This window comes from Sciurus carolinensis, chromosome 17 (assembly GCF_902686445.1).
Source record: "Sciurus carolinensis chromosome 17, mSciCar1.2, whole genome shotgun sequence".
Taxonomy (NCBI): Eukaryota; Metazoa; Chordata; class Mammalia; order Rodentia; family Sciuridae; genus Sciurus; species Sciurus carolinensis.
The window spans coordinates 26,022,167-26,049,383 of record NC_062229.1 but is presented as its reverse complement, the minus strand read 5'-3'; the positions used below and the strand labels follow the sequence as shown (position 1 = coordinate 26,049,383).

The 27,217-nt window shown below is 45.8% G+C and overlaps 1 protein-coding gene across 1 annotated transcript; it reads right to left on the bottom strand.

Annotated features, from left to right (window-relative positions):
• Positions 1-5,351: 5,351 nt before the first annotated feature.
• Znf445 (zinc finger protein 445) lies at positions 5,352-21,654 on the bottom strand. Its single transcript, XM_047531762.1, has 7 exons — positions 21,375-21,654; positions 17,024-17,616; positions 14,221-14,389; positions 13,778-13,884; positions 13,364-13,490; positions 12,767-12,877; positions 5,352-11,823 (listed from the first exon to the last, which is right to left on the bottom strand). Exons 2-7 carry the CDS (start codon positions 17,453-17,455, stop codon positions 9,653-9,655), a joined length of 3,117 nt encoding a protein of 1,038 aa, XP_047387718.1. The 5' UTR covers positions 17,456-17,616; positions 21,375-21,654; the 3' UTR covers positions 5,352-9,652.
• Between the last annotated feature and the right edge of the window lie 5,563 nt (positions 21,655-27,217).

The window sequence follows — 27,217 nt, the reverse complement described above, 5'->3', positions numbered from 1 at the left end:
ACGCAGACCACATATTTGGCAGAAACAATACGAATGATGCAACAGCAACACCATTAAATAAGTGTCTCCTTATCCGACCAGGCAAGTGATCATTTTGGAACCAGTCAGTAACTTTGCCGGCTTCTTCAGGCAAATGCAGCTTTCATTTATTAAAACCTCCTGGAAATTCTTCGACTGGAAGGAATACCAATGCAGACAAATGGCAAATTTTTCGACCTGTTTTCATCACTGCTGTATTATGTAGCCAACAGATTCATCTGAATTGTCTGCCAAATGCATAGGACTGAATGGAAAAAACAAATTTTATTGGCCCTGTGACTTGGATAAGCATCTTCCAAAGACCCAAGTGTTAAAGACTTGGTCACCAGACTCTGGTGCTACTGAGAGGTGGTGGAATCTTTAAGAGGTAGGTCCTAGTGGGAAGAAGTTAGGTCAGTGGGGCCTGTCCTTGAAGGGGATTTTGGGCCCCCATAACCTTCTGCTCAAAGGGGACAGTTTTGAAAGTGCCATCTGTCAGCTAAAGAAAAGCATACACTAGTTTTTCTGTTAGAATTAATGGCAAATATACAAAGTCCATCTCCTTTAACAGTTAAACCAAGAATGGTTCACCATTTGATGTGTTTTTTGACACTGAAGGAACCTCTGTATCAGCCTATCAGCAAGTGTCTTCAGGTTACTGAGCTTGTCAGATTCTTTATACTCTCTGATGGGCATTTTTTGGGGGTACTAGGGATTGAAGCTAGGGCACTTTGCCACTGAGCTATGCCCCAGTCCCCCAGTCTTTTTAATATTGAGACAAAATCTCACTAAATTGCCTGAATGGGCCTCAAATTTGTGATTCTCCTGCCTCACACTCCTGAGTCACTGGAATTACAGGTATGTGCCACCACACCTGGCCTGATGGACTTTTCTTCTTTGAGGGGGCTACTGGGGATTGAATGTTGGGGGTTATGCCATGCGGACTCGCCAAGATGGCGCCTGGCAACCAGCCAGAAGTTGTTTTGGTCACACCGGCAGTGAGGAGGTTGATTAACATAAGCACACCCAGGTGATTTATCATTGGCCGTATTCAATTAAGTCCACACACACAACGTGTGCATAAGTGTTCCCAAGTGCTCCTGATCATGCCTGCTCGTTTTGACCTTTGCCATGATTGGGCAGCTAGCTCCTCGCCTAATCTTGGCATAATTGACGTCAACCCTACCCTTCACCTCCTAGAGGGGATTTAAGCCGGCTCTCCTCCAGCGGAGCGCCGGGGTTCAGAGTTCAGGGTTTGGAGTTCAAATTCAAGTTCGAGGTTGCAGGTTCCAGGTTCGAGAGCCAAGGTTCCGGGTTTCCTGATTCAACAATAAACCGTTCAGAATTCAAGAGCCTCGCTACTCGTTTGTCCCCCGCGCCAAATCGACGCCGCTGGATGGCGTCAATTGAACCCAGGAGCGTGTTATCACTGAGCTACATCCCCTGTCTTTAATTTCCGTTTTAACACAGGGTCTCTAAATTGTGAGGCTGGCCTCGAATTTGTGATTCTCCTGCCCCAGCCTCTCTAGTTGCTGCGATTATAGGCAGGCACCACTATGCCTGGCTATGATGGGCATTTTTTAAAGGCAAGCACAGTGCTGTGTGAAGGGTCAGAAGTAGTACAGGACTGAATAATTTGGGAACAATCCTGTGTATATCTGAAAATAAAGTAATTCCCTCCCCAAAATTCAGCTTTCTACCTTATGCTGGGGATTGAACCCAGGCCCACCCTTTATATGACCTTTGTAAAAATGGAAATTGCTGTTTTCAGGATGTCAGCTTTCTGGATTTCAACAACTGAAATCCTAAACTTTTGGGATTATGATTTTAGACTTTAGGGATTTTGATCTTTGGGGGTTTGAACCTTGGTGATTATGTTATTTGATACTGTCTTTTGATACTGGTATTAAAACTGGGCTACTTCTGACCTGAAGGGTAAAAGAAATCACAAAAAAATATGCAAATGAATAAGTGTACATGAAAATTATATGAAACTAAAATTTCAATGCCCCAAATAAAGTTGTATTGGAACACATCCACACTCCCCTGGGCCCCATTTTAGGCACTGAACCCAGGGGAGTCCTACCAATAAGCTACATCCCAGTCATTCATAATTTTTATTTCAATATAGGGTCTTACTAAGTTGCCAAGACTGGCCTTGAATTTGCAATCCTTCTGCCTCAGCCTCCCAAGTTGCTGGGATTACAGACATGCACCACTGTACCTGGCTCATCTTTATTTATATAGAGACTCAATATAAGGAATTAGCTCGTGTGATTAGGGAGGCTGCAAGTCCAAAATCTGCAGGGTAAACCATTAAGCTAGAGACCCAGGAGAGCCAATATTCTGGTTAGAGTCCAAAGGCCATCTGCTATAGAAAAAGAAAGGGCCAATGTCAGGGATAAAGTGTGAAAGTAGACTGCTGGAGAATTTTCTCTTGCTCAGAGGGGGCCAGACATTTTGTTCCAATCAGGACTTCCACTGATTGGATGAGGCCCAGGCATATTATAGAGGGTGCTACAGCTTAAATGGTTTGTCCCAACCAGAACTCATGCTGGGTCTTGGTTCCTCAGTGCAGCAGTGTTGGGAGGTGGGAGTGTCTGTGTCACGCACAGGGACAGAGCCCTCCTGAATGTGTACATGAAGATTCTATCAATGGACTCGCTATCTCAGGAGTCGGGTCCCCTTTTCTGTCATACACACGTTTACCTTCCACTTTCTTATGAGGTGAAGCAGCACAAGACCCTCACCAGAAGCCAAAGAGATGCTGGTGCCAAGCTCTTGACTTCACAGCCTCCTGGACTGTGAGTCAAAATAAACTGTGTTTTTCTTTTTGGTGAGGGGCAGGGAAAGATAAAGGATCGCACTGTGTTGCCCAGGTTGGACTCGATCTTGCTATCCTCCCACTTCAAGCTCTGGAGTAGCTCAGAGTAGACGTGCACTACTGTACCCAGCTTTAATGTCCTGTTCTAATCAGTTCCAGTTGCTCTGTTTTAGCAAAAACAAAACAAAACAAAAGACAGAGCACAATCTGTTCTATTCGAAGTCCACCCATTTACATGTTGATCTCATCCAAAACACCTGAATAGAAACCTAGAATAATGTTAGACAATAATGTCAGCCACATGGACACCTAAAAATAACCATCTAACTCCCTGGACATGGTGGCTTCCTTCTTATATCTTTTGATGGGATAAGAGTGACTGAGAATATTTTTCTTTTTTTTCTTACAAAAGAGCTGTGACCAGCTGGCAAAATAGAGATGTGCCTGTTCTTTATGCGCTTTTCACTTTAAATAGGTGGAAATATAGGCTTACTATATGTCTAGTTCCTTTTCATTCAAATTTTGGTCACTGGATGCCTGCTGGGTATGGTGCCACATGCCTATAATCCCAGTGATTTGGGAGGCTGAGGCAGGAGGATCAGTCTCAGCAATTGGGAGACCCTGTCTCAAAAATAAAAAGGTCTGGGGATGTAATTCATTGGTAGAGCATCTATGGGGTCAATTCCCAGTACTGCCAAAAAAAAAAAAAAAAAGAATAAAAGGAAATATTGTCACTCACCACCAAGTACAGGAAGTTTAGGAGTTTGGGTTGTGGAAATTCTGTTGAAGAAAGTCTCAGAGAGCTGTTTCCAGAACTCCCGTCAGGCCATTCCTGAGCCTTCCTACTCTCTTTCCCTGGGCAGGAATTACATGATAATGACACTCAAGCCTTCCGATCGCCCTGAGCATTTAGGTATCTTCCTCTCCTGTATACCAAGGAAGTTTTGGCATTTCAGCGTAGTGTAGGCTAGGTTTGCATCTGAATTTCAATCAACCAATATACTGAACTATCTTCAGTTTCTCAAAAATGATGAACCCCAAATCTCTACCTAATGGCCCAAGTCAATAAATTTGGCCTCATCTGATTTCATACTCCTTGTGCCGTGAGTTCCACACCCTTCAGCTCCATTCCTACCCATTCCCCAGGTTTCCCTGGGGAACTGGAAAAATGATGCAGTTTGAGGGAGCATATTGTTATCTCCCCAGTCACACTTGGCTCTGCACCCTCTGAAGCCTACTGGAACACGAGTCTGGTTGTAGGTTTAAAAGCAAAAAGAAGGAGTGGAAGAAGGCCCTGAGGCGTCGGCAGGGCTTTGGAAGGTACGTACCTCAGAAGAGGCCATTACAGTCTTCACACGGAAGGGGACTAATCAGCGTTTGCAGGTTAGCCTCCTGTGATCTCCCCTAGAGTCCAGCGACAGTGGCTGGTGCCCCACCCCAGAAGCAGGCCCAGCAGCCAGGGGGACCCTCCTGAGCTCCGACACTACCATCGCCCGGCAGCACTCACTCCACACGGGTCCCGCTTTAGCTCCTCAAGGCCTCTCTGCCAACCTCCAACCATTCTAAGCACTTGCTTGCTCCTGCTTTGGTGGCCTGCCCCTCCAAAGGTGCGATCAAACATGGCCATCCCCAAAATTGGCTCAGATGTTGAGACCAATGTCACTGCACACACGAGGTCATGAAACCACTGACCATTCATAACTGAGGCTTTCTGGGCGGAAGCAGGGCAGGCACCTGTCTCGGGGTCCAGGGAGTGGCTCTGGTTATTGTGGTCACAGGATAAGGTCTCAGAGTACTGGCAAAACCAGGTTTACACACACTGACACTCTGGCACTGAGGGAAGTGCCTAGACTCAGCCTGCTCCAACATGGGGGGCAACAGGAGGGGGAGCGCTCAAAAACGATCAGCAGCCACACATCAAAGATGGGGACAGACAATTGCAGATTCTGCCTCCACAACACCTGGGCATTATTTTTGCCCCTTTATTTTAATATACCTAGTCAGTAATTCTAAGTTCTCTTTAAGTAAATGACATGGTTTCCGGCTCCTGAGTAGAACCTGATAGAAAATTCTACCACTCTTAGCAGAGTTAGCATTAATTTCAAAGGTTCGGGAGCTGACATGTCAACATTTACTCTTTCCCTTGCCTCCTGAACAAAGTAGAATGGCTGACAAAGCACATCTATCCTGAGGGTCCCATTCCTCATCAGAACCAGGAGTCTACAGCTTCTGGCTTCACTTCCTATTTTTCAGCAAGGAGTTATTAAAGAAAATGGATCATACGATTTCCCATAAGCTGTCTTAGGAACCATGTGTCAATACCCACAGAACACTCTCATTTCTAAAATCTGCTGCATGGTATTTCACCACAGAGGCTGTTTAACCATCCCCCACTGTCACTTGCATTGCCCCCACTTTGGGAGGTGAGGTCTCTGAAACCTCAAGAGACTAAGTGGCTTGCTCTAAGTAACATCATGGAAATGACAGAGCGGAGTTCTACAACATCACATCAGAGCCCATGCTTTAAACTGTTTTATTTTGATACATATTTAAGCAACAGTTAAAAAGAAACCACCACATTATCCTATTAAACCTTAGCATTCTGATGCATCTGCATCCATTTTTAGAAAGAGAGAACACACAAGTGGAGTCCCCATGTGCCCTCCTCAATTCCATCAGCATCTCCTGTCCTGGAAAGGCAGGGCAGTGATTTGCACACATCATTACAATTCATGATTTTACACTCCTATTTCATGTCGTTTGAATCCACAAGAAATAGATTGTGCAAAATAATACTATTACATATCAAGAATACTTACATGCCAGACAATATTTTAAGCATTTTACATGCATTAGTTCATTAACTGCCCTCCCATCCCAAACACTGTGAGGTTAGCACTACTTTCCCCATTACAGAAAAACACAAACCAATGGAAGCACTTGCTCATGAACACACAGTAACTTTACACAAATGGTACATTGTATATAGCTTCTGCATTTCTCAGCATTTTGTGTACATGTGTGTGGTAGAGGGTATTGTACCCAGGGGCGATCTACCACTGAGCTACATCCCATCCCTTTTTATTTTAAGTTTTGAGGCAGGGTCTTGCTAAGTTGTCCAGGCTGGGCTTGAACTTGTAATCTTCCTGCATTGCCCAAGTAGCCTCCCAAGTAGTTGGCATTACAGGCATGTGCCACCATGCCCAGCCTTAGCATGGTTTTATCTGTGTTGAAAGATATAACCGTCTTACATATTCGCTTTCTAAAGTACCAAAAAGCAACCCATTTGTTTACCTGTTCTGTTGATGGCATGCAGGGTTCTGCCAATCCTGCTTCCTAAACGCACTGCAATGAAGAGTGTGACACTCATTACTTTCTTCACATGGCGTTCCTCTGGGATAAATCCAGGAGGGGGACTGCTGTGAAGTATAGTACTCACTACTTTACAAGATTGGCACAGTAGTTGTCACCAAAAGCAGTGTGAACTTGTTTTTCCACACACTTGCCCATACTTGGGCTTTCGATTTGTAATATTTTATATTTCTCATGCTTTCTTCTCTGCACACACCTATCCAGTCTCAGTCTCTGTCACCAAGGGTTAGGCTAACCACCAAACAGTGGACAAAACATCTTCTGGCACCTACTCCTTTCTGTGATGGACCCAGACCAGCCAGCTTTCTCCAACCCCAGTTTCAGTTCTTCATGGAAGTGGAGAAGGGCCAAGCTGGAGAAAGTCTGCATGTTCTCCAACCAGGCTGGGGTTCAAGATGGCTGAAACCATCAGAAACTATCAGCTGGAGCCCTGTGGCTCAAAACCACCCACACAGCTGGGCTTCTCATCAGGTGTGTACTTGTGCGTGGCTTCCTGTCAACATTTCACTCAAGGGCCCCTTTAAGAGACTCTACCCCTGAGTTGGCTGAACCCATTGGTTCTAGATTCCTTCAGAGGAATTTTGTGGAAAAGTTCCTCTGCATGGCAAATGAATAAGCACCCAACCCTGGCCTCCAGAGTACTTGGTCAGGCTGAAGTGACAGACTGAAAACCAGATGACACCCAACAGAGCAAAACTTGAGCTCCAAAAGAGGTGATGGGGAGACCTTTTTAGGATGAGGGCCAGGCCCCCAAAAGTAAAGACAAGAACCAGCACAGAGAAGTGTGGCACTCAGGGTAAAGGGAGATACACAAAGCAGGCAAGTCTAGGGTGTGCAGGGAGGGGCCCGAGTCAAACCCGACACTGATTACCAAAATGTTTAGTAGTTAGTTCTAAGAAGTCAGGATTTTATTAATATTTCTGTAATGATCATATATTGAAGAACCAAGAAAATTTTCAAGTCCAGGCTACTGAACAGACTGCATCAGTACAATCCCCAAATACTTCACTGTTAAAGGATTCTGAGTTTTTATGTCATTGCTTGTATGTTTTAGATTTTGATCAGAATGTTTCAAAATAAGTACATTTCATTCTATAAAAACAGCAGTGAAAACACCTATTGGAATAAGAACTCCAGGTGATTCAGGAAAAAAAGGGGTCTTCCCATGGTTGTGCCACCAAATGACATGAGATGCACCTCCCTGAGGGCTCTCGTTCCAGATTTCATCCACCTACCCAGGGCCGCTTTTACCAGGCCCAGGAAGCAAGCCACACAGGACAGGTACTACAGGATACAAGGGGAAACTGAGGCGGAGGTGCACCAGCCTGCCCATGATCATTCTGCCAGAAGGTACATGAAGCCTGGTGCCTGGAACACAGGTCTGATGACTCCAAGGCCCTTCCCATGAACTGGCCCCTGCCCAGTCACATCTAGCGCCAGTCCTGGGCACTGTGCCAGAGGAAGAACACTGGATTTCAGGCCATGGGCAGCTGCTATCGTAGACAGGCAAGATGGTGGCAGGGCCAAGATGGCAAAGCTGAGTTCGCACCAGAAAACTGAGTGATGCCTGACCTGCCTCTACCCACCCACCACCACACAATTTTATTCTTCATCTTCTCCTGCCCATGGCAATTCAGAGTATAAGAAGACTCAGTACTCTACCAAAAAATACACGTACCAGGTGGTTTTCTTCTCATTATGAGAAATGGCCTGCTCAATCAGTGTGCCCTGACGCACAGCAGTAAAAGGGAGTCTGAGATGTCACTCCACAATGGAGACATTTTATCCTCACATTTGTAATCTGAGCTTTTCAATAATTCAAAACAATTACTTAAATACACTTTAGAAATGTCACTCCTTCACATTTGTGTCATTGAGATGATTCTTGCTTACTGCTTCAACATCAGCAAGTGGGCAAGTGAGGAGGTGCTTCCCCCATCATGTCCCTCTTCTTCCTCAGGACAGCAGGTACATGCCCAGTTACTCTTGTGTTGAGCCTGATACCAGCACCAGAGCACACACATGGTGGGCTGTGGAAGAGAGGGCGACTACCACACAGAGTCTGGAGACATGAGCACAGCAGCTTAAGTGTTCACGTGTGCTTGCGGCTGGAGGTCGTACAGAAGTCAGAAAAAGTCCCATTCGTGGAAACTGCCCGCAGAAACAACTCCATAAAAACCTTTCAGCCATTTCACTGAGTCCTTGGGTCTGTGGTTAACCCTTGCAGAATGAATTCACATTCAGACCACATTCCTCAACTCACAATTGCTCAAAGGCTTCATACCTCCCTGAGCAGCCCCAGTCCTGGCAATGACCTGTGAAGCACACACAGCCTGGCCCATCACCTCTCTGCACACTGGCCTTCTCTCCCACATGGCTCATTCTACTCTATTCCAGGAGCCTTCTTGCTGTCCCCTGAGGACTTGGGTCAAGATCCTACTACCTTTGCCTGGAAGCTAACCTAGAGATCCACCTGGCTTGCTCCCTGGCCTCCTTCAGGAACTGAGATTCTCCCCTTCTCTGTTGAGGCCCTCCCTGGCCCACCTGTTTCAAATCACAGCCCACCTCCCAATCCAGCATTTGCTCTCACTCTTCTCTGATTTACTCTGTCCTTAACACACATCACATCCAGGACACTACACATCTCATCTGTTTATCATCTGTAAAGATCCAAGAAAGTAGGATTTTTGTCTGTTCCAGTTACTGCTGGGTGACTTTTGTCTGTTCTGTCACTGCCTGGCCTTGTGGGAGGTGCTCAGGACATTTCTGCTGAACTGATGGACCACTGCTGCTTGTGCAGGCCTGTGGGGTGGAGATGATGATGATGAGGCACTGGTGGGGGCTCCCTTCTTCAAGCAATCGGACCCAGCACCCTGCTCTCCTCCACCTGCTGCTGAGACAATTCTAGGCCCTAGTGGATATCCAAACACTCAGCTATGAAGCTGAAGTCCCAGCCAGAACTCCCAAGGAGTCATCTGAGTTCCTCAGGTTGTTGCTTTGAAAGTCAACAGAACAGGCACGGTCACAAGCCAAACCTAAAGAGAAACCAAGGATCCAAGTGGTTCCTTCCCAGCAGCCACAGCCCACCAGATCACAAGCATGCTGTTCAACCATAAAGGGCAATGATCTGGCTAGAGTTGTCAAAGGAGGCTTGGCTAGAGGAGCCCCAGGCTATTGTGCAAAAGATGATTACTAGGGGTCTAGGCCTCCAGGAAGGTCCCAAAGAACATGGTGGTGCCATTCCCTAGTAGCACTTCCCAGCAGGGAGGCTGGGAATTCCCTGAGCTTTGAAATCCTCAGGATTCCCTGCCAGTAGTTTCCAAAATACACAGGGCTGGGTCCTTTGTGAAGGTTTCCCCCTCACTGCCTATAATTGAGGGTTCTCAAGCAGGGTGGTCAGGAACCACTCCCCACCCCACTGTCACTGACAACCCCAAGCTAATCTTGAGTGTGGTTTTTCATATGCCGAGTCAAATTTGAAGACCACCTGAAGGTCTTCCCACACACTCTGCATTTGAAGGGCCTCTCGCGAGTATGAAACCTCTTGTGGCTAACAAGGTGTGAACTCTTGCTATATGTTTTCCCACATATGTTACACTTGTGGCACTTTTTCTCAGGGGGCACACTGTGAAGTCCAGTGAGCATGGAGCTCTGGTTACAGGGCTCCTTAAAATCCTCAAGGGGCTTCTCTTCCCTTGGTTCAAATTGTTGTACATTGAACCCCATGTCCTGACAGGAAGACAAACCCGGCTGGCTGCATTCGGACTGTGCTGCAGTAATGTGTTTTCTCTGATGAACAGAAAGTGTATGTTTCCCAATGAAATCCTTCCCACACCACTCACACTTAAAAGGTCTCTCTGTAGTGTGGACCCTCTGATGATTAACAAGACGATAATTCCGATCATAAGATTTCCCACACAAATTGCATTTGTAGCGCTTCTCTCCACTGTGGATTCCTTTGTGATCTAAAAGACTTCTTTTACGTGTAAAGCTTTTCCCACATTCTTGACACCAAAAAGGCTTCTGATCAGGGAGGACTTTGGGCTGCAGATCTAGGGTCTCGTGACTTTTAGGACTCTCATACTGCTGGTGCAGAGAGTGCTGCCTCTGGTGTCGGTAGAGATTAGAGCTCCATCTGAAGGCTTTCCCACACTCCCTGCACTTGTAAGGCTTCTCTCTGGTGTGAATCCTCTGATGGATGAGAAGGAACGAGTGATTGCGGAAGTCTTTGCCACACTGCCCACATCTGTAGGGCTCCTCCATCACGTGGCTGCTCTGAGGAACTTGGAGCACTGTGTCCCGACTCACAGACGGCCCTGCCTCAGGCTTTCTTTTAATGGCATGTTGCTTCTTATGAACAATGAAGGCCGACCTATAGGTGAATCCTTTTGCACACTCACTGCATTGGTATGGTTTCTCGCCTGTGTGAATTCTTTGGTGCTCACTGAGGGTTTTCTTTTGAGTAAAAGTTTTCCCACACTGCTGACATGAAAAAGTTTTCTCCACAGTGGGGGCCACAGTAGTCAGTGGGAGCGGACTACAGTTCTGTCTGAAGTCTTCTCGACATTTCTTTTGTGCACAGAGCTCTTCCTCCTGGTGTAACCTCACATGACGAGTGAAGTTTGATCTCCATCGAAAGGTTTTCCTACATTTGGAACATTTATAAGGTTTCTCCTGCGTGTGAATCCTTTGATGTTCAAGCACATAGGACTTACAGTGAAAGGATTTCCTACACTGGCTGCAGTCAAAGGGTTTCTCCCCACCCTGGTCTCTCAAATGGTGACCCAGTCCTGAGCTGTAGGGGAGAGCTTCCTCATACTGATTCAGTTCAAATTTCTGCTTAATGTGGGTTTCCTGGTGCAGACGGTAGGCTGACACACGTTGGAACGCTTTCTCACATAAATTGCATTTGTAAGGTTTTACTCCGGTGTGGATTTTCTCATGTCGCACACAGTTCGAGCTCCATCTGAATGGTTTCTCACACACCCTACATTTAAATGGCTTCTCCTGAGTGTGAAGTCTCTGATGATATGCAAGATGGGAGCTACGACTGAAGGTCCTCTCACAGTACCGGCACCTGTACAAGGCCCCCACCAGGTAAAGACTCTGCTCATGCTGATGATGAGCACCAAGGCCGAAGCCTTTTCCACACGTGTCCTTCTCATTCCCTTTCAGACCAGCGTGAACTCTCGGATGTAGGCTAAACCCCCCAACAGGGTGTCTGAGTCCCTTCCCATATTTCTTGTAGTCATAATTGTGTGAACCTTTTCGAAAATGTCTGCCACAGCCATGTTTAAGGGATCGTTTTCGCCTGGGAACTCTCAAATATGTAACATGTTTTAGGTCAAAACTGTTACTTCTTCCTAATACTTCAGCTTCTTTTCCCATCTTATGACTGAGATCAATCTCCTCCTTCTTATCCTTCACTTGTGTGGGGTTTCCACAGTACTTCTTTCCACAGGGCCTGCTCTTCTGTTCAAAAGATACTCTGAGTCCCAACCCCTCAGAAATAGTCCCAGGGCAGCCTGATGGCACAGTGAACGTTTCTGCATCTTCCAATGGTTCCTGTTTTAGGATGAGCTTGTTTGTCTCGATCTGGAGCTTACCCCCTGACAAAATCAAGAACAACAGAATGTACTCTTTTCCCATACTTGGAACTAGAGAAAGCAACAAGGGCCCACACAATACCATGACCTGGGTGGTGAGGTTCTTGCCCGATGGCTGGTACCTTTACAAAATAGTCAGGAATAAGGCAGAACATGGAAGAGTACCCCAGATAACAGGGAGGGGAGGAGGAGAAGCAAGATGAGCACAGCAGTTACACATATGCAGAAATCATACCCAGCAGGAAAAGAACAAGGATTGAGAAAAGAGTATTAAACAGCAAGAGGGGAAGACAATCATGGGACTGCAACAGGGGCACTATAGAGAGGTACCCAAAAACCAAGAGGTAAGTTCTGAGAAAGGCTTGGTTGAAAGGATCAGAGATCAAATCTGTCACAGAAGAATCAAACAAAGAAGAGAAACAGCTCCAGCAAGTCAGGAGGCTGAGGCAGGAGGATCACAAGTTGAAGACCAGCCTCAGCAACTTAGTAAGGCCTTAAGTAACTTAGTGAGATCCTGTATCAAAACAAAAAGGGCTAGGGATGTAGCTCTGTGGTAAAGTGCCCCTGGGTTCAATTCCTGGTACCCCCCCCCAAAAAAAAAAAAAAAAGAAGAGGAGTGGGGTGAGCAGGATAGGGTGGGTAATTCAGGAAGTGCAGAAAGAGCCAAGGAGGAACATCAATGAGTAGAAAAGAGAAGAACAGTAAGTCTTCCGATGGGCAAGAACTGTTACAAAGAGGGCCCATGGGGGAAGAAATAAGGCCAGAAACAAACGGCTTATCATAGGCCAGCCAGAAGGGGAAAGACCTAGTGGCTCAGTACCCCTCAGTGGTAATTAAAGATCTTCCTTCTAGCAAACAATGATCACTAGTCCCTGGTGATGTACTTGACCTTAAGAGAAAAGAGCAGATGCAGGAAGGCAGGGCCTGGTGGGTTCTCTGAACTTACCTTTAGGAGAAGCACCTGGATCCCTCTTAGGCTTTGCTGCCTGGATATTCAGGCCCCATGGCTCCCTTGCTTCCAACCAGGAGATCAAAGCAGGTTTGGAGAATGGTCCCACTGCAGAGAAGTGGGGAAAGGGAAGAAAGGCAGATGGATCACACAGAACTACTCTCTAGGACCCTCTCAGTCTGAGGTCCTGAGGGAGGAGAGAAGGCCAGGAAGGCAAGTGGAGGAAGTGAGGGCAGGAGAACTAGAAAGCCATTTCTGAGAGTCTTGAGCATACAGAGAAGGGGCTGAGGAAAGTTACAGGCAAAAGGAACTCTAGGATTCTCCTGAGGTGGGAACCATGCATTAATTAATTGGTTAATCAGTCACCAGTTTTTGAATAAATAGACTAGGTACTAGCAACATCTCAATCTTTATAATCACCAGCATCATAGGCATTATTATACCATTTTTCAAAAGAGGATAGTGAGGTGATAGATTAAGTGACCTGGTTAGTAGTTACAAGGCCAGGATCTAAACCCAGGTCAGGCCCCTTTCTATGCACAATGATAAAAAAACAAGAAGAAAAACGTAAAGGTGGATATGCCAGTGACTTACCCAGAGAAGCCATGTTCCCATAATTCTCCAGCATCACATCCCTATAGAGGTTCCTCTGAGCCGAGTCCAGCCATCCCCACTCATCCTGGGAGAAGGTCACCTCCACATCTTTGAATGTCATAGCCTCCTGGAAAAAAAAAAAAAACAACACTGTGATCTAGAGCTGATCCACAACTCCCAGCTTTCAGGAGAGGCTGGAGGAATGGGGCTGGCTGGGAGTGACACCAGGATGAATCTGCAAAGGTGAAAGACTGTCACCCAGCAGAAGAGTTCTGGGCTCAAGGGGGATAATCTGGTCTCTAGGACATAGGTCTCTGGACATGAGGTCACTGGACAAAGAAACCCAGGAGCAGGGAAGGTGCATTTCTCCATTAGGCAGCAATACTGAGACATCAGGAAGGGCAGAAGGCTCACCTGGGGCTCAGCTGTCAGGGACCTGGTGGTCCTTACCCCATCTCCTGGGCTTTCTGGGGGGATCCCTTCCCTCTGGGAAAGGGCACACACCTGGGCAGCAGAAGGATCTAAAGGAGAAGAAAGAGCCATGAGAGAGCTGTCCAGCTCTGGCCACCCACCGAGAAGCCCATTCTTCCCACTCCGAGAGGACTCCTGGAGTCAGGAGCAGGTACTGACTGTTGTTAAAAGACCCATATGATGTGACCTCAGTGTCTGACAGGGGCTGGGAAAGGGGCAAGGGGTGTGTGATGGGAAGAGGAGCTAGCCAGACACAGAGAGGTTGGAGAGGACACAGAGTTAAGGGACAGAAAGAGCTCTTGTGAGAAGACAGTGACAAGACAACACTTTAGGAAATTTGGGGGATATGGCATGAGGCTGGGGTCTTAGAGGTAGGCAGCGAGTACCGGATTGCCCCGCCAGGAAGTCACACACTCCTATTGCACAGGGAAGCTCCAGGTGGTCCCCCAGAGCAGAGTCGCTCCTGAGAGGTGAAGCAGGGGGCCATATCTGTGCAGATCGCAGGGCTCCTGTACCCATCCAATGCACATCTGGGCTCTGGGCAGGGCCTGGGTCCTGGTGAGAAGAAGATGTTATGAGAGGACTCCCATGGGAATCAGAAATCAAACTCAGGGAAGGGGCTGCATGGCCAATCTCCAAAGGGCCGAGGTCAAAGGAGAGCAAATCAAACTCTTTATTCCCTCTGGGCAGAGAAAACCCAGGAAGGCCCCTCCTACCCCATGGCCTTAGCCCAAGGATGCACTTGGCGAGTCAGCAGTAGCACTGTTGGCAGTCCTTAGATGCCACAATGACACTTCCAACACCTCTCAGCCCCTACCCTTGCCTAGAACTGAGAATTGAGAGAGAAGGGATTATCCCTGAAAAGGCAAACATGCAGTCAAGCAATAGCTACCGTCCAAGCACTGTCCTAGGATGGATGCAAAGTGAGCTCATCAGGCTAGCTCTCAGATTGTAAATCTGATTGAAATAATAACACCTAGAGAGAGGCAAATCTAAGTAGACGGTCAGCCAGAGAGCCATGAAAGAAAAAGTTTTAGGTGCAAAAATTGACAGTGCCTATCGAAGCAGAGACCAGGAAAGAGATCCTTGCCCTGGGACTTCAAATAGCTCTGGTCTCTGAGGCAAGGCTGTCCTTGATGGAGAAATAAGTATAGGAGGCTATGCCAATGAACTTCGAGTTTTCCTGGTCCTGTGGCCAAGACATTCTCTATGGTGATATGGACAAATCTTAGCCTGAGACCCCTGAACATCTGATAGAGAGACAGGCTACGGAAGATGAACTGGTCATTATCTCCTGTTCCTCTCAAACCCTAATAAAAGGAGAATAATGGAATAATAAGGGAGCAAAGCCAAACCAGTTTAAAAACAGACAAACTTTGAGTGCCTTCTATGTGCCCAGCCCAAACTTTCTCAGGCCCTGTTTTTTCACACTATGGTAATTTTAATGAGCCATAGGATAAGTCTGTGGTTTCTTATGTATCTTAAAGCATTTCTGTTCATTTTTCAGCCTCTACCATCTTCTAATTTATAGCTAGTTTTCAAATGGTAAGGATCTTTCTACTCATTTGGCAATGTTTCCATGGATTAAAAAAAACTAACTTCTAGCCCTAAATGAGCTAAAGAGAACCAAGCCATGATTTTTGACTACTGTGTACCTTACTTCATTTTCTACAATACCATTAGGTCCTTCTGAACATCTCCTTGTTTTGATAAAAATAATAAATTCTCTTTAATGGCTTCCTGCATGCAGCAGCAGGAGCAGGCAGGATGCACTGGGTGACCACCACCAATCTACTGCCAGGCCTAGAACAGCCAGTTCTGCTTCCCAGCACCAAGGCCAGGGCTGGGCACATAGAAGGCACTCAAATATTTACTCAACAAGTTCTCATGGTTAGATCCATTTCTGCATTTTCTTCTCAATAAACTGAGGCTCTGAAAGGTACAATAACATGGCCAAGGACACTGAGGCTGTGAATTGTGAAGTAAAGCTTAAGACCTGAGGCCTTCCAATTTCCCAGCTCAGGACTCCCCCCCCATCACCTGTGTGTGTGCCTACGGCCACGCACAGATCCTCAGATGCTCACTGAGGAGGAAGCAACATAGTACGTGTAAGCTGCTGTTTTCTGTACTCTCCCATTCAGAAGCCAAGAGTCTTGACCCTAAGGTCCCCCTCCTACCTGCCTCTTACAGGTCTGTGGTCAGTCTCAAGCCAAATTAGATAATACACAGAGATGGACTTTGTATACTATATGCCATTGTGTACAAAAGCTGTGATCTGTGGATACTTGTTGATCCTATCTTGGAGTTAATATCCCCTGGGAAGGTAGGAAGGGTTCCTTGCTAAAAGGTTCATGGTTCAGGGTCCAGTTCTCAGCCACTCAGGTGCCACCACAATGAGGAGACTTCCCCTGAACTGCTCAAGCTAACAATTCCGAGGGCCACCGCCAACCCCAGACGGGCAGGTGGAGTTCATCAGGCACCTGTGAAGAGCATATGAAGGGGATGGGGTTGTGGCTCAGTGGTAGAACACTTGCCTAGCATATGTGAGGCACTGGGTTTGATTCTCAGCTCCACATATAAATAAAAGAAAAAGGTCCATCAACGACTAAAAAATATATTTAAAAAAAAAAAAGCCTTGCCTTGGGCTAGGGATATAGCTCAGTTGGTAGAGTGCTTGCCTCACAAGCACAAGGCCCTGTGTTCAATTCCAGCACCAAAAACAAACAAACAAAACAAAAAACAAAAAAATCATATGAAGTGTAGACATAGATAGATAAGCACACCGTGGCTGAACCCAACTTATCAGCACGCCTGGAGTACCAGATGGGTGAAGACTCACAAACCACAAGGCAGAGACCCACAACCAGGACCTACAACCTGTGCTAAACCCCAAGTCTTTGGAGCAGCAGAACCAGAGCAGAACTAGACAACCTCAGAAAGAATGCCTGAGGCTGCACTCCCCTGCAATCCCCGCCATGGCCGAGGAGGAACCCGACAGCAACTCCTCACCTAAGACACACCGTGGTAAGTGTGCTCTGGGTTCAGCACCAGGAGAAGTAAGTTAGATTTAGGATAGGTTTGAAGTGACGTGTGATACCTTGTGGGATGCCAAATAAAATGAGTTAAACTCGGCAGACAATTCCTAGTCAATAAGACGCAAGTGACAGTACCCCACGCATGTTCACTCACCCTCCGCGGCGTTCCATCAAGGTCCCTCTGTAGCTCCTCCAGCAAGGCCACAGCTTCCTCACCACTCTCAGGGTGATGCAGCTGCACCCAGGTCCGGAGCTCCCCAGGCAGGATGCTCAGGAACTGCTCCAACACCAGCAGCTCCAGGATCTGAGGCTTGGAGAGGACGTCAGGCCTCAGCCACCAGCGGCAGAGTTCCCGGAGCCGGCTCAGAGTTTCTAGGGGCCCAGAAGACTCGTGGTAGCGAAGCTGCCTAAAGAGCTGGCGGAACAGCTCCTGGCCAGGACGGTTAAGTGTCTGCGGCCTGGCAGTCTGCACTGAAGTATAGCCTTCATCATCATCCTCTTCCTTCTTTACCATCTGAAGGCGCCCTCGCTCTCTTGAAGCCTGGGCCTGAGCTGGATGGACAGTATACCACCTGCCTGGAGGCATCACTGCAGTTCGGGATCAACCCAGCTAAATGCACTCGGAGTCTGCTGCTTTAGCTTTATCACTGCTGGGTCCTCAGGAGTATCTTCTGAACACCAAAGTACCCAAAGTCATTTGCTGGGACATCAGAAGTCACTGGCAAGAGACTGAAATAACCTGCATTCCTGTTCAGAAGTGGACAGATAAGAAAATGATATCTATCTCACATGAAGCAGTTAGATGCTGTTGGCTGAGATCATCTTTGGATGTATGAGAAGAGGGCACATGTAATGCACAAATGTACTTGCAAATGTACTTGGATCAAACACAGCAGGGCTAGACGTCACCTACTGAGGTAAGCCAAGAAAATATCCCAGAGTACAGTAAAACATGTATATGGCTAAAAAACAAAAATATTGCCGGGCGTGGTGGCACACACCTATAATCCCAGGGTCTTGGGAGGCTGAGGCAGAAGGATCATGAGTTCAAAGCCAGCCTCAGCAAAACCGAGGCTAAGCAACTCAGTGAGACCCTGTCTCTAAATAAAATACAAAATAGGGCTGGGGATGTGGCTCAGTGGTCGAGTGCCCGAGTTCAATCCCCAGTACCAAAAAGAAAAAAAAACGTTGAAAAAAGTCCAAGAATATCTAAATAAGCTGACGGATATACCACATTCAAGTATCAGACGACCTGATACTAAAGTTGTCAATTTTCCCCAAGTTGATCTATAGGTTTAATGTAATACCTATCAAAATTTCATTAAGTTTTTTTGGGGGGGGCTGGGGAGATAGCTCAGCTTGTAGAGTGCTTGCCGCGCAAGCACAAGGCCCTCAGTTCGATCCCCAGTACCGCAAAAAAGTTTTTTTGGGGGTTGTGACTTAATAATAAAGTCTTTGTCTAGCATGCATGAGGCCCCAGGTTCAATCCCCAGAACTACAAAAAGTAATAATACTTAAAAATTTAAATAAAAGGATTACTGCACAATTTACATTAGAAGGCAAAGGAATTAGAATGGGTCAAATAATTTTGAAAGAAAAAAATAAAGTAGAAGAAATCAATTTGCATAATTTTAAGACTTATGGCTATAGTAATTCAGACTGTGTGGTACTGGTAGGTAACAGACATATATACCAAGGAAACAGAACAGAAAAACCAGAAATAGGCCCACACAAATTTGCTCATTTTTTAATTTTTACTTTTTTAGTTGTCAACAGACCTTTATTTTATTTATTTATATGCAGTGCTGAGAATCAAACCCAGTGCCTCACACATACTAGGCAAGTGCTCCACTACTGAGCCACAACCCCAGCCCTTATTTTTAAAAATATCAAATATGATTTTACTAATGTGTAATATAGTATTTCACAAATAAAATGCTAATTGGAAAGCCCCTAATTTTATGGCCCACGGATGGGTGAAGGCCAATCATTTGAAAAACACTAATTCAGCTTCCCACTGATTTCCTTTCACACTTCATCATAACAAAGATTAGCCCAAGAGTTCAAGCTACCTTCAGGAAACAGCAGAACTTAGAAAAGTAAACCAAGCCAAATTCAGCTCCCCACTTACTAGCTGTATGACCATATAATCTTACCTTGTTATATAATGGCATTTAAATAAGAAGCTACCTGGGGCACATTTTGGGCACTTACAAGTGTTTCTCTGCTTATTCACATCTGGGAAAGGAGTTTGTGCCCAGGGGCTTGTGCTTCAGACCATGTCACCATGTAGAGGAGTCCACCCATGAGATGTGCCCAAATGACTTCCCATAAAGAAGCAAAAGCGATTCCAAGAGAATAGATTTCTCAACATATACTACTGGAGCAATCAGACAGCCATAGACAAAATAACAAAAGTACACCTCAACCTCATATCTTGTACAAAAGTCAATTCAAAACAGATCACAGACTTAAATGTCAAACATTAAACTGTACAACTTTGAGGGAAAAAAAAAAAAAGGAGAAAACCTTCAGGATTCAACAACATATAAAAATAATGATACACCACAAACAAGTGGAATGTACCCTAGGAATGCAAGGCTGATTAACATCAACAGAATAAAAAACAAAATTTACACATTCCCAATAATAAAATGGGGAAGGGGAAGAAATTCAGTAGATTCAACAAAGGGGAATGAAAGGAAGGGAGGGGGGATAGGAATAGGAAAGATGGTGGAATAAACCTAATAATTTTCTTATGTACACGTATGAAAAAACACAAGTGAATTCCACCATCATGCCTACCACAAGAAAGGGGTCCTAATTAGAACAAGATATATTCCATGTTTGTATCATTTTATCAAAATGGAGTCTAAAGTCATGTACAACTAAGAACCACCAATAAAATTTTTTAAAAAATAACATGTTCCTGTCAACAGATGCAGAAAAGCTTTGACAAAATCAAAAGCCCTGTCATGACAAAAGAACTTGATGAAGTAAGAATGGAAACTGCTCAATATGATAAAAGGCATCTACAAAAACCCACAGCTACCATCATATTTGATGGTGAAAGACTGGATGTGGATGCTTCCCCCTTGAAAGCATGAACAAAACAAGAACGTCCACTCTCACTTCTTCCATACACAACAATGACTGGGAGGTTCTAGCCATGCCAATTAAAGAAAGGAGGGAAAAATAACTACTATGTGGCAGACACTAAGGTCACAGTAATGGATAAAGCAGACAAAAAGCACTACCTTGAGGAGTTTATTAAGGGAAGACAAATATATAAGTAGAATGCTAGATAGCGATGGGGCTATATCGTAAAATAAACAAGGGGAGATGTATAAGACCTAGACTGAAAAAAATAAGCTCATAAATTCAGTCGTGTAGAAAACACAACTATCCACCTGACAAAGGAATGCTCACGAGGTTTCTTTCATATGTATTGATTGTAGGACAAAAATTTTGAAAAGTGCAAAATACAGTTAAGTTACATGTTACTATACTGTATGTCTTTTTACTCTCAAACAACTGACATCATAGAATGTTTAGGTACTAATACTTTCTGGACACCAGAAGCCACAAAAAACCAACTGGTGGAACAATTTTCAGCTTTTATCAACTTTCAAGTGCATAGTGTGGTTAATCTTCAAAATATTCCCATCTTTCAGCTTACTGTAAGGAGAGATGGATTTATTTGCTTTCTGCAGCCAAAGTTTATCTGCCTTCTTTGGCATTACAAAAAAAAAAAAAAAAAAAAAAATACGAGAGCAACCTAATTCTTTAGTTCATGAATATGCAGACATACATAAACATGTATAAAACGCAGACTGTGCATACAATAGCTGTAGGTTAGAACTGTACCTTTGTTAACTGTTTTATATACTTCTTTCATTTTGAAAGACAAACAACATGTTGCTATTTGTCTACACAAATTATCACTTGTTGAGCATTTCCAGCTTCATATAAATATGTACCATGGGAAATAAACTACAAGCACAATGTCTTAATTATCCTTGGGGAAAAATGCAGTCACGGTGTCATCGTGCCTGCACCAACTGTAACCAGAATATGAACATATGGGGCTAGGGATGAAGCTCTGTGGTAGAATACTTGCCTAGCATGCCCAAGGCCCTGGGTTCCATCCACAGTACTTTAAAAAAAAAAAAAAAAAAAAAGGCGAGTAAACAAAAAAGAACAAATGCATCCGGGAAATTTAGAAGATAATAATTTTCAGGGAGTACTGTAAATGTACTTAGTGGCATACATGGTTTAAAAGGCAAATTTGTAGGTATTGCATATCAAATATTATGTGTACTTTGTATCACATTGTTTCAACACAACATTACGCACAAGTTTTGAGAAAGAAACAGCATGATCCCATTTCCTAATCAAAAGGTGTGTGGGCGTGTGTGGTGTGCATACTGTGCACACGTATTTAATGTCATGCGGTGTGGAGGCGAGGATTGCGACGCTGCAGTTTCCACTTTCCCTCCACTTACCCAGGCTCCAGTGACCACGCCCTCGCGCATACTTGCGTGGGAGAGAACGCCTGAAGAGACGACTCCTGGTTCCGCACACCCCAAGGCCGGCCCCAGACGCCCAGATGGGCTTCCCAGCGTCTGGAAGGGATCGCGGCTCCGCCAGGCGCAGCTCCAGGACCGCCGCCCTGGAGGAGACCCCTCCGCGCAGCGGCCCAGGGCCCACAGCCGCCGCCGTCACCGTCACCGTCACCGCTACCGCTACCGCTCACCGTCTTGCTAGCGCCGACACGCTGCCCCCGCCGCGCCCACACCTCCGCCGGGTGACGCAAGCGCGTCTGCGCTTGGGCCGCCGCGCCTCTCTAGGACGCCAGGAGGGCCAACGACTCGCCTCCTCCTGATTTGGCCGCTGTGCTGTGGGTCTGGGCGGTGGAGTTCCTGCCCCTACGCAGCCATCGCACAACTTGCCTCCGCCGCCCGTGCCCTTCGGGCCCCAGAGCTCTGTCAGCTTTGACTTGTTTTCCCACTTCGCTCCCACTGCATCTGCAGCGCTGCCCTGTAGGCCTCTCTCCTCACTGGGAAGAAAGGGAGGCAGAGAGGTCGAAGCAGGAACAATGACTAGATGACTCTTGCGGCCCGGAGGAGCTCTTCAGCGTTGTACTAAATACAAAATAATAAAAATAAAGAAAGGAGGTCTGCAGACTCCTACTGTTGAGATCGGGGTGCCATCCGTGCAGCCCTCTTTTTTTTTTATATATATATATTTATTTATTTATTTTTAATTGTATACAAATGGGATACATGTTGTTTCTCTATTTGTACATAGAGACATACCATTTGTGTAATCATACGTTCGTGCAGCCCTCTTGTATAAACAAGCTATTTCGTGAACTGGGCCCCCAGGAAAAGGGCATGCAAGCACCTCAGCCGAAGAGGCGCCTTCCAGGGCCAATACAGGTCAAATGGGATGTGCTGGGCCCCAGGTTTATCAAGGCTGTTCAGAGATATCTGAGGGATGTGCAGCTGTTCGGAGACCCCATCTATCAAGGACAGGGGAACCTAACCCTGACCCCTCTCCCTCATAATTCACTCCTTCCCTCCTCCTTGCTCCCTCCAGGACCGTTCATTTTTGGCGGGACCCAATAAGATTCAAATAAAATGGAGGAACCAAACCAAAAGAGGACAAATATTTAGCTATCTGAATTTTAACCAATAATGTACAGGTCCTTGTGTATGAATGCTGAAAAAGCTTTTAAACAGAGCGCTTTCTCGCCCCTCGGGGCTGCTTTTCCCCCGCAGCCATTGTATCGGTCTGAGGGGCTGGTTGCGGTCCAGGCTCCAGCTTGCTTTAATAAAACCTCGGTGTGTGATTTGCATTACTGTGTGTTCACTTTAGACTCTCCGGGGCTTAGTCGGAACAGGACCCTAACACTACTGAAACAGGAACGTAGACCACCTGTAGGCAAATAGGAGTAAGGATCCCAAAGGAGGGAGGAGACCATGCCATCCTAAAAGGAGACACCTGGCCTTAAGAGCATTTTCTTGCTGCCTGGGTGATTGGAGCATATAATTGGACATGAGTAACTCCATGCTGCCAGACCAATCTGACTGTGTAATTTTTCTTTTCTCTCTGTCCTTCCTTCCTTTCTGTGTGAGCCATACTGATATGCTAATTAGGAAACCCTAAGGTGTGCAGTGATATGCTAATGAGTAAACCCTAAGGTTTTACAGTATGATAAGGAATGTGTGCTGTGCCAAAAAACTATGTGTGCTCAGATAGTTATGCAAATTATGTAACCCTAAGGTTTTAGAGTGTGATAAAGTGTGTGCTGTGATTTTTGCTGATTTTAAAAATGTATAAAAACCCAACGTTGTAACTGGACCGGTGGCAGTCCTCCTTGCTTGCCTCCCGGAGCACGACTGCCCCGTCGGTACCAGCCACCATTGGTCATTGCCTCGCCATCCTCCGAGACTGTTTTGCTGTATGAGAGAACCGTCAATAAAGAGCTACACGTTGGACCCAACTTCTTGGTAAGAGTCAATTCTTGTTTCCTCTGATCTGTACCTCAGGTGAAGGTTCCTAGGTGCACGTCAAGAAGAAGACGCGAGTCGGGTGCTCGCGTCAGTTGGCGTAGTCGGCAGGATCCATATTTCAACACTTCTGCGGAAACTCAATGGACAGTGTGAAGTAAGAACCACGCATCTACTGGACTATATGGTGAGAGACTGGTACCGGTGATGTGCTCTGGGTTTTGCTTGCTTGCATTAGTGCTTGCTTATATTAGCTAGAGAATAATTGTAAAAATTGAAAAAGGTGGAGAGTTGTAAAATAGAAGCCAGTCGATGTCAGACCAAAGTAGCTCTTGTTAATTCATCTAATCGGTCAGATTCAGATATTCAAGCCTGAATACTGACATTGCTCACCGCCTTGGCCTGAAACTCCAAAAGGCACGACCGGCTTGCCTGGTCTAAGACCGGCAAGGGAATTTGCTGTGGTTGTATCTGAAACTCCAAAAGGCACGACCCTATGGTCTAAGACCGGCATGGTCAGCAAACCTCAGTTGAAACTCCGAAAGGCACGGCCGGCTTGTCTGGCTTAAGACCGGCAAGGGAACGTGACACCCGCGTTACCCACGGTAGCGGATACTGAGAGGGCGCTGGCAAAGGTAGCGGATGATCCCACAGTAACCCCAAGGTAGCGGACGGCAAGGCAACAAGAGTATATGTCAGTATAAGCTAATGCTAAATAATTGATAACTTAAACCGATTCGAATTAAGCTGATAATTTAATTTAAACTTAGCTCGAATTGACATTGAATGGTACGAAACTGAATCCGCTGGCTTTTATTGAGCTATGCTCCGAGACCACTTACTTAGACTGTATTGTCAGGAATTAGATAAAGTATATACTAGCATAGGGAAGGATTCGTATATCGTCTGGAGAATAAGGTGTTTTAGGGTACGCGTACTTGCAAAAATCGTCAAGAAGTTGTATTGATAATTTTGACTCTAAGATTGTGAACCATGGCCATGGTCAGTCTAATTAGTAAATTTAAGAAATTGAAGGTGACAGATACAGAGCCTGCAGGTTTAAAACCCCAATCTCCATGGAGAACATGTGAAAGGATTATACAAGGGAAATTTCCCAAATATAAGAAGGGAACGGACGTAGCCGTCCCACTAAGTAATCCAGAGACTCTGGAGCCCATATTGGCTCGGGCAGATAGGAAAGAAATCCCGGGAATCTTGTGTAAGGTTATAGATGATATACATAGTGATAGAATGAAAGGAAAGAGGCTAGTGAAAGAGGCAATACAGAATGCAAAAAACCCCGCTTTGCTTGAGCAGCTAACAAAAGTAGCCCACCCGGTATCGGTAACCAAAACAAGCACCCCTAATCGTTCCTGGGTGGGCCAAGAAACTGTTGAGACTCGCGACCTCAACAGACAAGAAATAACCCAAGCCCGTGCTGACTTCTCCCAAGGGGGGAGATCAGATGCGGAATACATGTTCCACCTATATTTTAATGGTGGACGGCACTTACATCTCACTAACCAAGAAATGCAGGCAGTGGCTTTAACCCTAGAAAACCCAGCCCTGCACGAAGCTCTTACTGTAGTATTGGAAAGCGTTGTGGGGACTTACTCTGTATGGTCCTGGGTGGCTATGGCTTGGAGATATGCATTCCCTTTTCTGGACTACTCTCAATTTGAGGGGGGTACAACCTGGAGGAACCCAGAGGAAGGGATCAAAATTCTAAAGAAACTTGGGGTATTACAGTGCATATATGATGAGCACACAGATCACCCTCTAAAAACTCCCCTGACTAACAGTGTGAGAAGGTTAATTTTGAAGGGGGCCCCAAGCTCACTACAATTTATACTCCAGACCTCTATGCCAAGCTACCAGACTCTATTTGACCTTTATCAATACCTTAAAGATTGCAGAGACTTGCACACCCAACCCAAATTGTCTTTTCCAGTTCTCTCTAGACCAGGACCCCTGCGGCCCTTTAACCGCCGAAGCCAGGGACACCTCCTTAGGGACACTCCTCATTTTCAACGTCCCAGGTATGATCAAAGACGCTTTCCACCCAGAAAAAGATTTCAATTCAGAAATCTTACTGCTATAAGAAACCGTAGACCCTTTGTGGATATCCGTCTGGCAAAAAACGGGCCAAGGGCGCCGATCCCTGGCCAGGAGCGGCGCCCCAACCCCCACTTTGCCCAGACTGCACGCCCTCCCAACAGGAATGGGAGGAAGCGGTGGCCCTTACCAGGGCCGCGACCTCAGCAAAATTCACCTTTGCAACGCAACCAGTTGCAACCCCGCTCTTAGAACCAGATAATCGCCCTTACATATATTTGCAGGGCTATTATAACAGCATCTCATTTGCTGCCTCCTTCCTTATTGACACAGGAAGTCAAGTTACTATTGTTGACCATGCTCTTCTTCCCTCCGCCCGCTCAGACGCCTTTATGTTAATTCAAGGCATCTCTGGTGCCCAGGTGAAAGCAATGGTCATAGATGTAACCTTCCTTTGCTATGAGACCCCCGTACCTTGCCAGGTACTTACCTTTGACTCACCAGCTAATATTCTTGGTATGGATGCTTTACCTACCCTTTTTGGTGCCTATTTGCCTTTAAAAAATGTCAAATGTTTGGCTTCCTCCATTATGCCTTCTGTAACTATTGAACCCGTAGTGCTGCCCCCTATCCCTCCCTCCTTCACGGCTCAATATCCTTTAAAGGGGGGCCATGAAGAAGTCACGGCAACCTTACAAACCTTAATAGAACGTGGCATCATAGAAAGAACTTCTTCATTTAACTATAACAGCCCTATCTGGCCTGTTAGGAAACCTAACGGCTCCTGGCGTTTTACGGTAGATTATAGAAATATCAACAAACTCTCCCCACCTATGCCAGGACAATTGCCGGACGTGGAAGCTATTTTTAACTCTATTAGAGAATTTGCCCCCACTATCTTTGTCACCATTGATCTGACGGATATGTTCTTTGCTATTCCATTGGCTGAAGAATCCAGGGATATTACCACTTTCACATGGGATGCCCAGCAGTACAGGTTTACTCGATTACCCCAGGGTTATAGGAATAGTCCTATTATAGCACACAATGCCCTTCAAACTTGCATTCCTTGGTCTTCTCTCCCTACGAATGTTAAGTTGTTTTCTTATGTTGATGATATTTTGCTTTGTGCTCACTCTGCAGCAGACGCCTCCACTGCCAAGGAGACCCTTATCAAAGCCTTGCAGTCGGCTGGCTGGGCTGTTAATCCTGATAAGGTCCATGGCCCTGCTGAACAAGTTAAGTTCCTAGGTGTTTTATGGTCAACCACTGGTCCCACAGTGCCCCCTCCTGTCTTAGACAAATTATTAGCTTTACCGGCCCCTACCAACAAATCCGAAGCCCAACACTTGATTGGAATGTTTGGGTACTGGAGACATCATATCCCTTATTTACAAGTCATCCTGTAGCCAATTTATAAGGTTACTAGGAAAGCCTCTGACTTTTGTTGGGATATTCCCCAAAAGACTGCCTTTGACCAAGCTAAGGAATACATCTCTTTGTACTCTCAATTGTTTGTCCCACAACAGGGGGATACCATTGTCTTAGACATACTATTTCTAAATGGATATGGCTCATGGGGCGTGTATGCTAAATCCACCGGTGTAACCAGACCTGTTGGCTTCTATTGCAAACGATTCCCCTTCTCCCCTAACAAATATTCTCTTTTTGAAAAATATGTTTGGACTCTGACGGTGGCCTTACAACATTTTACCTTCGAACTTCATCACAGGGACATCTTAATACGTACTCCTGTTCCCATTTTGGACTGGATCAAG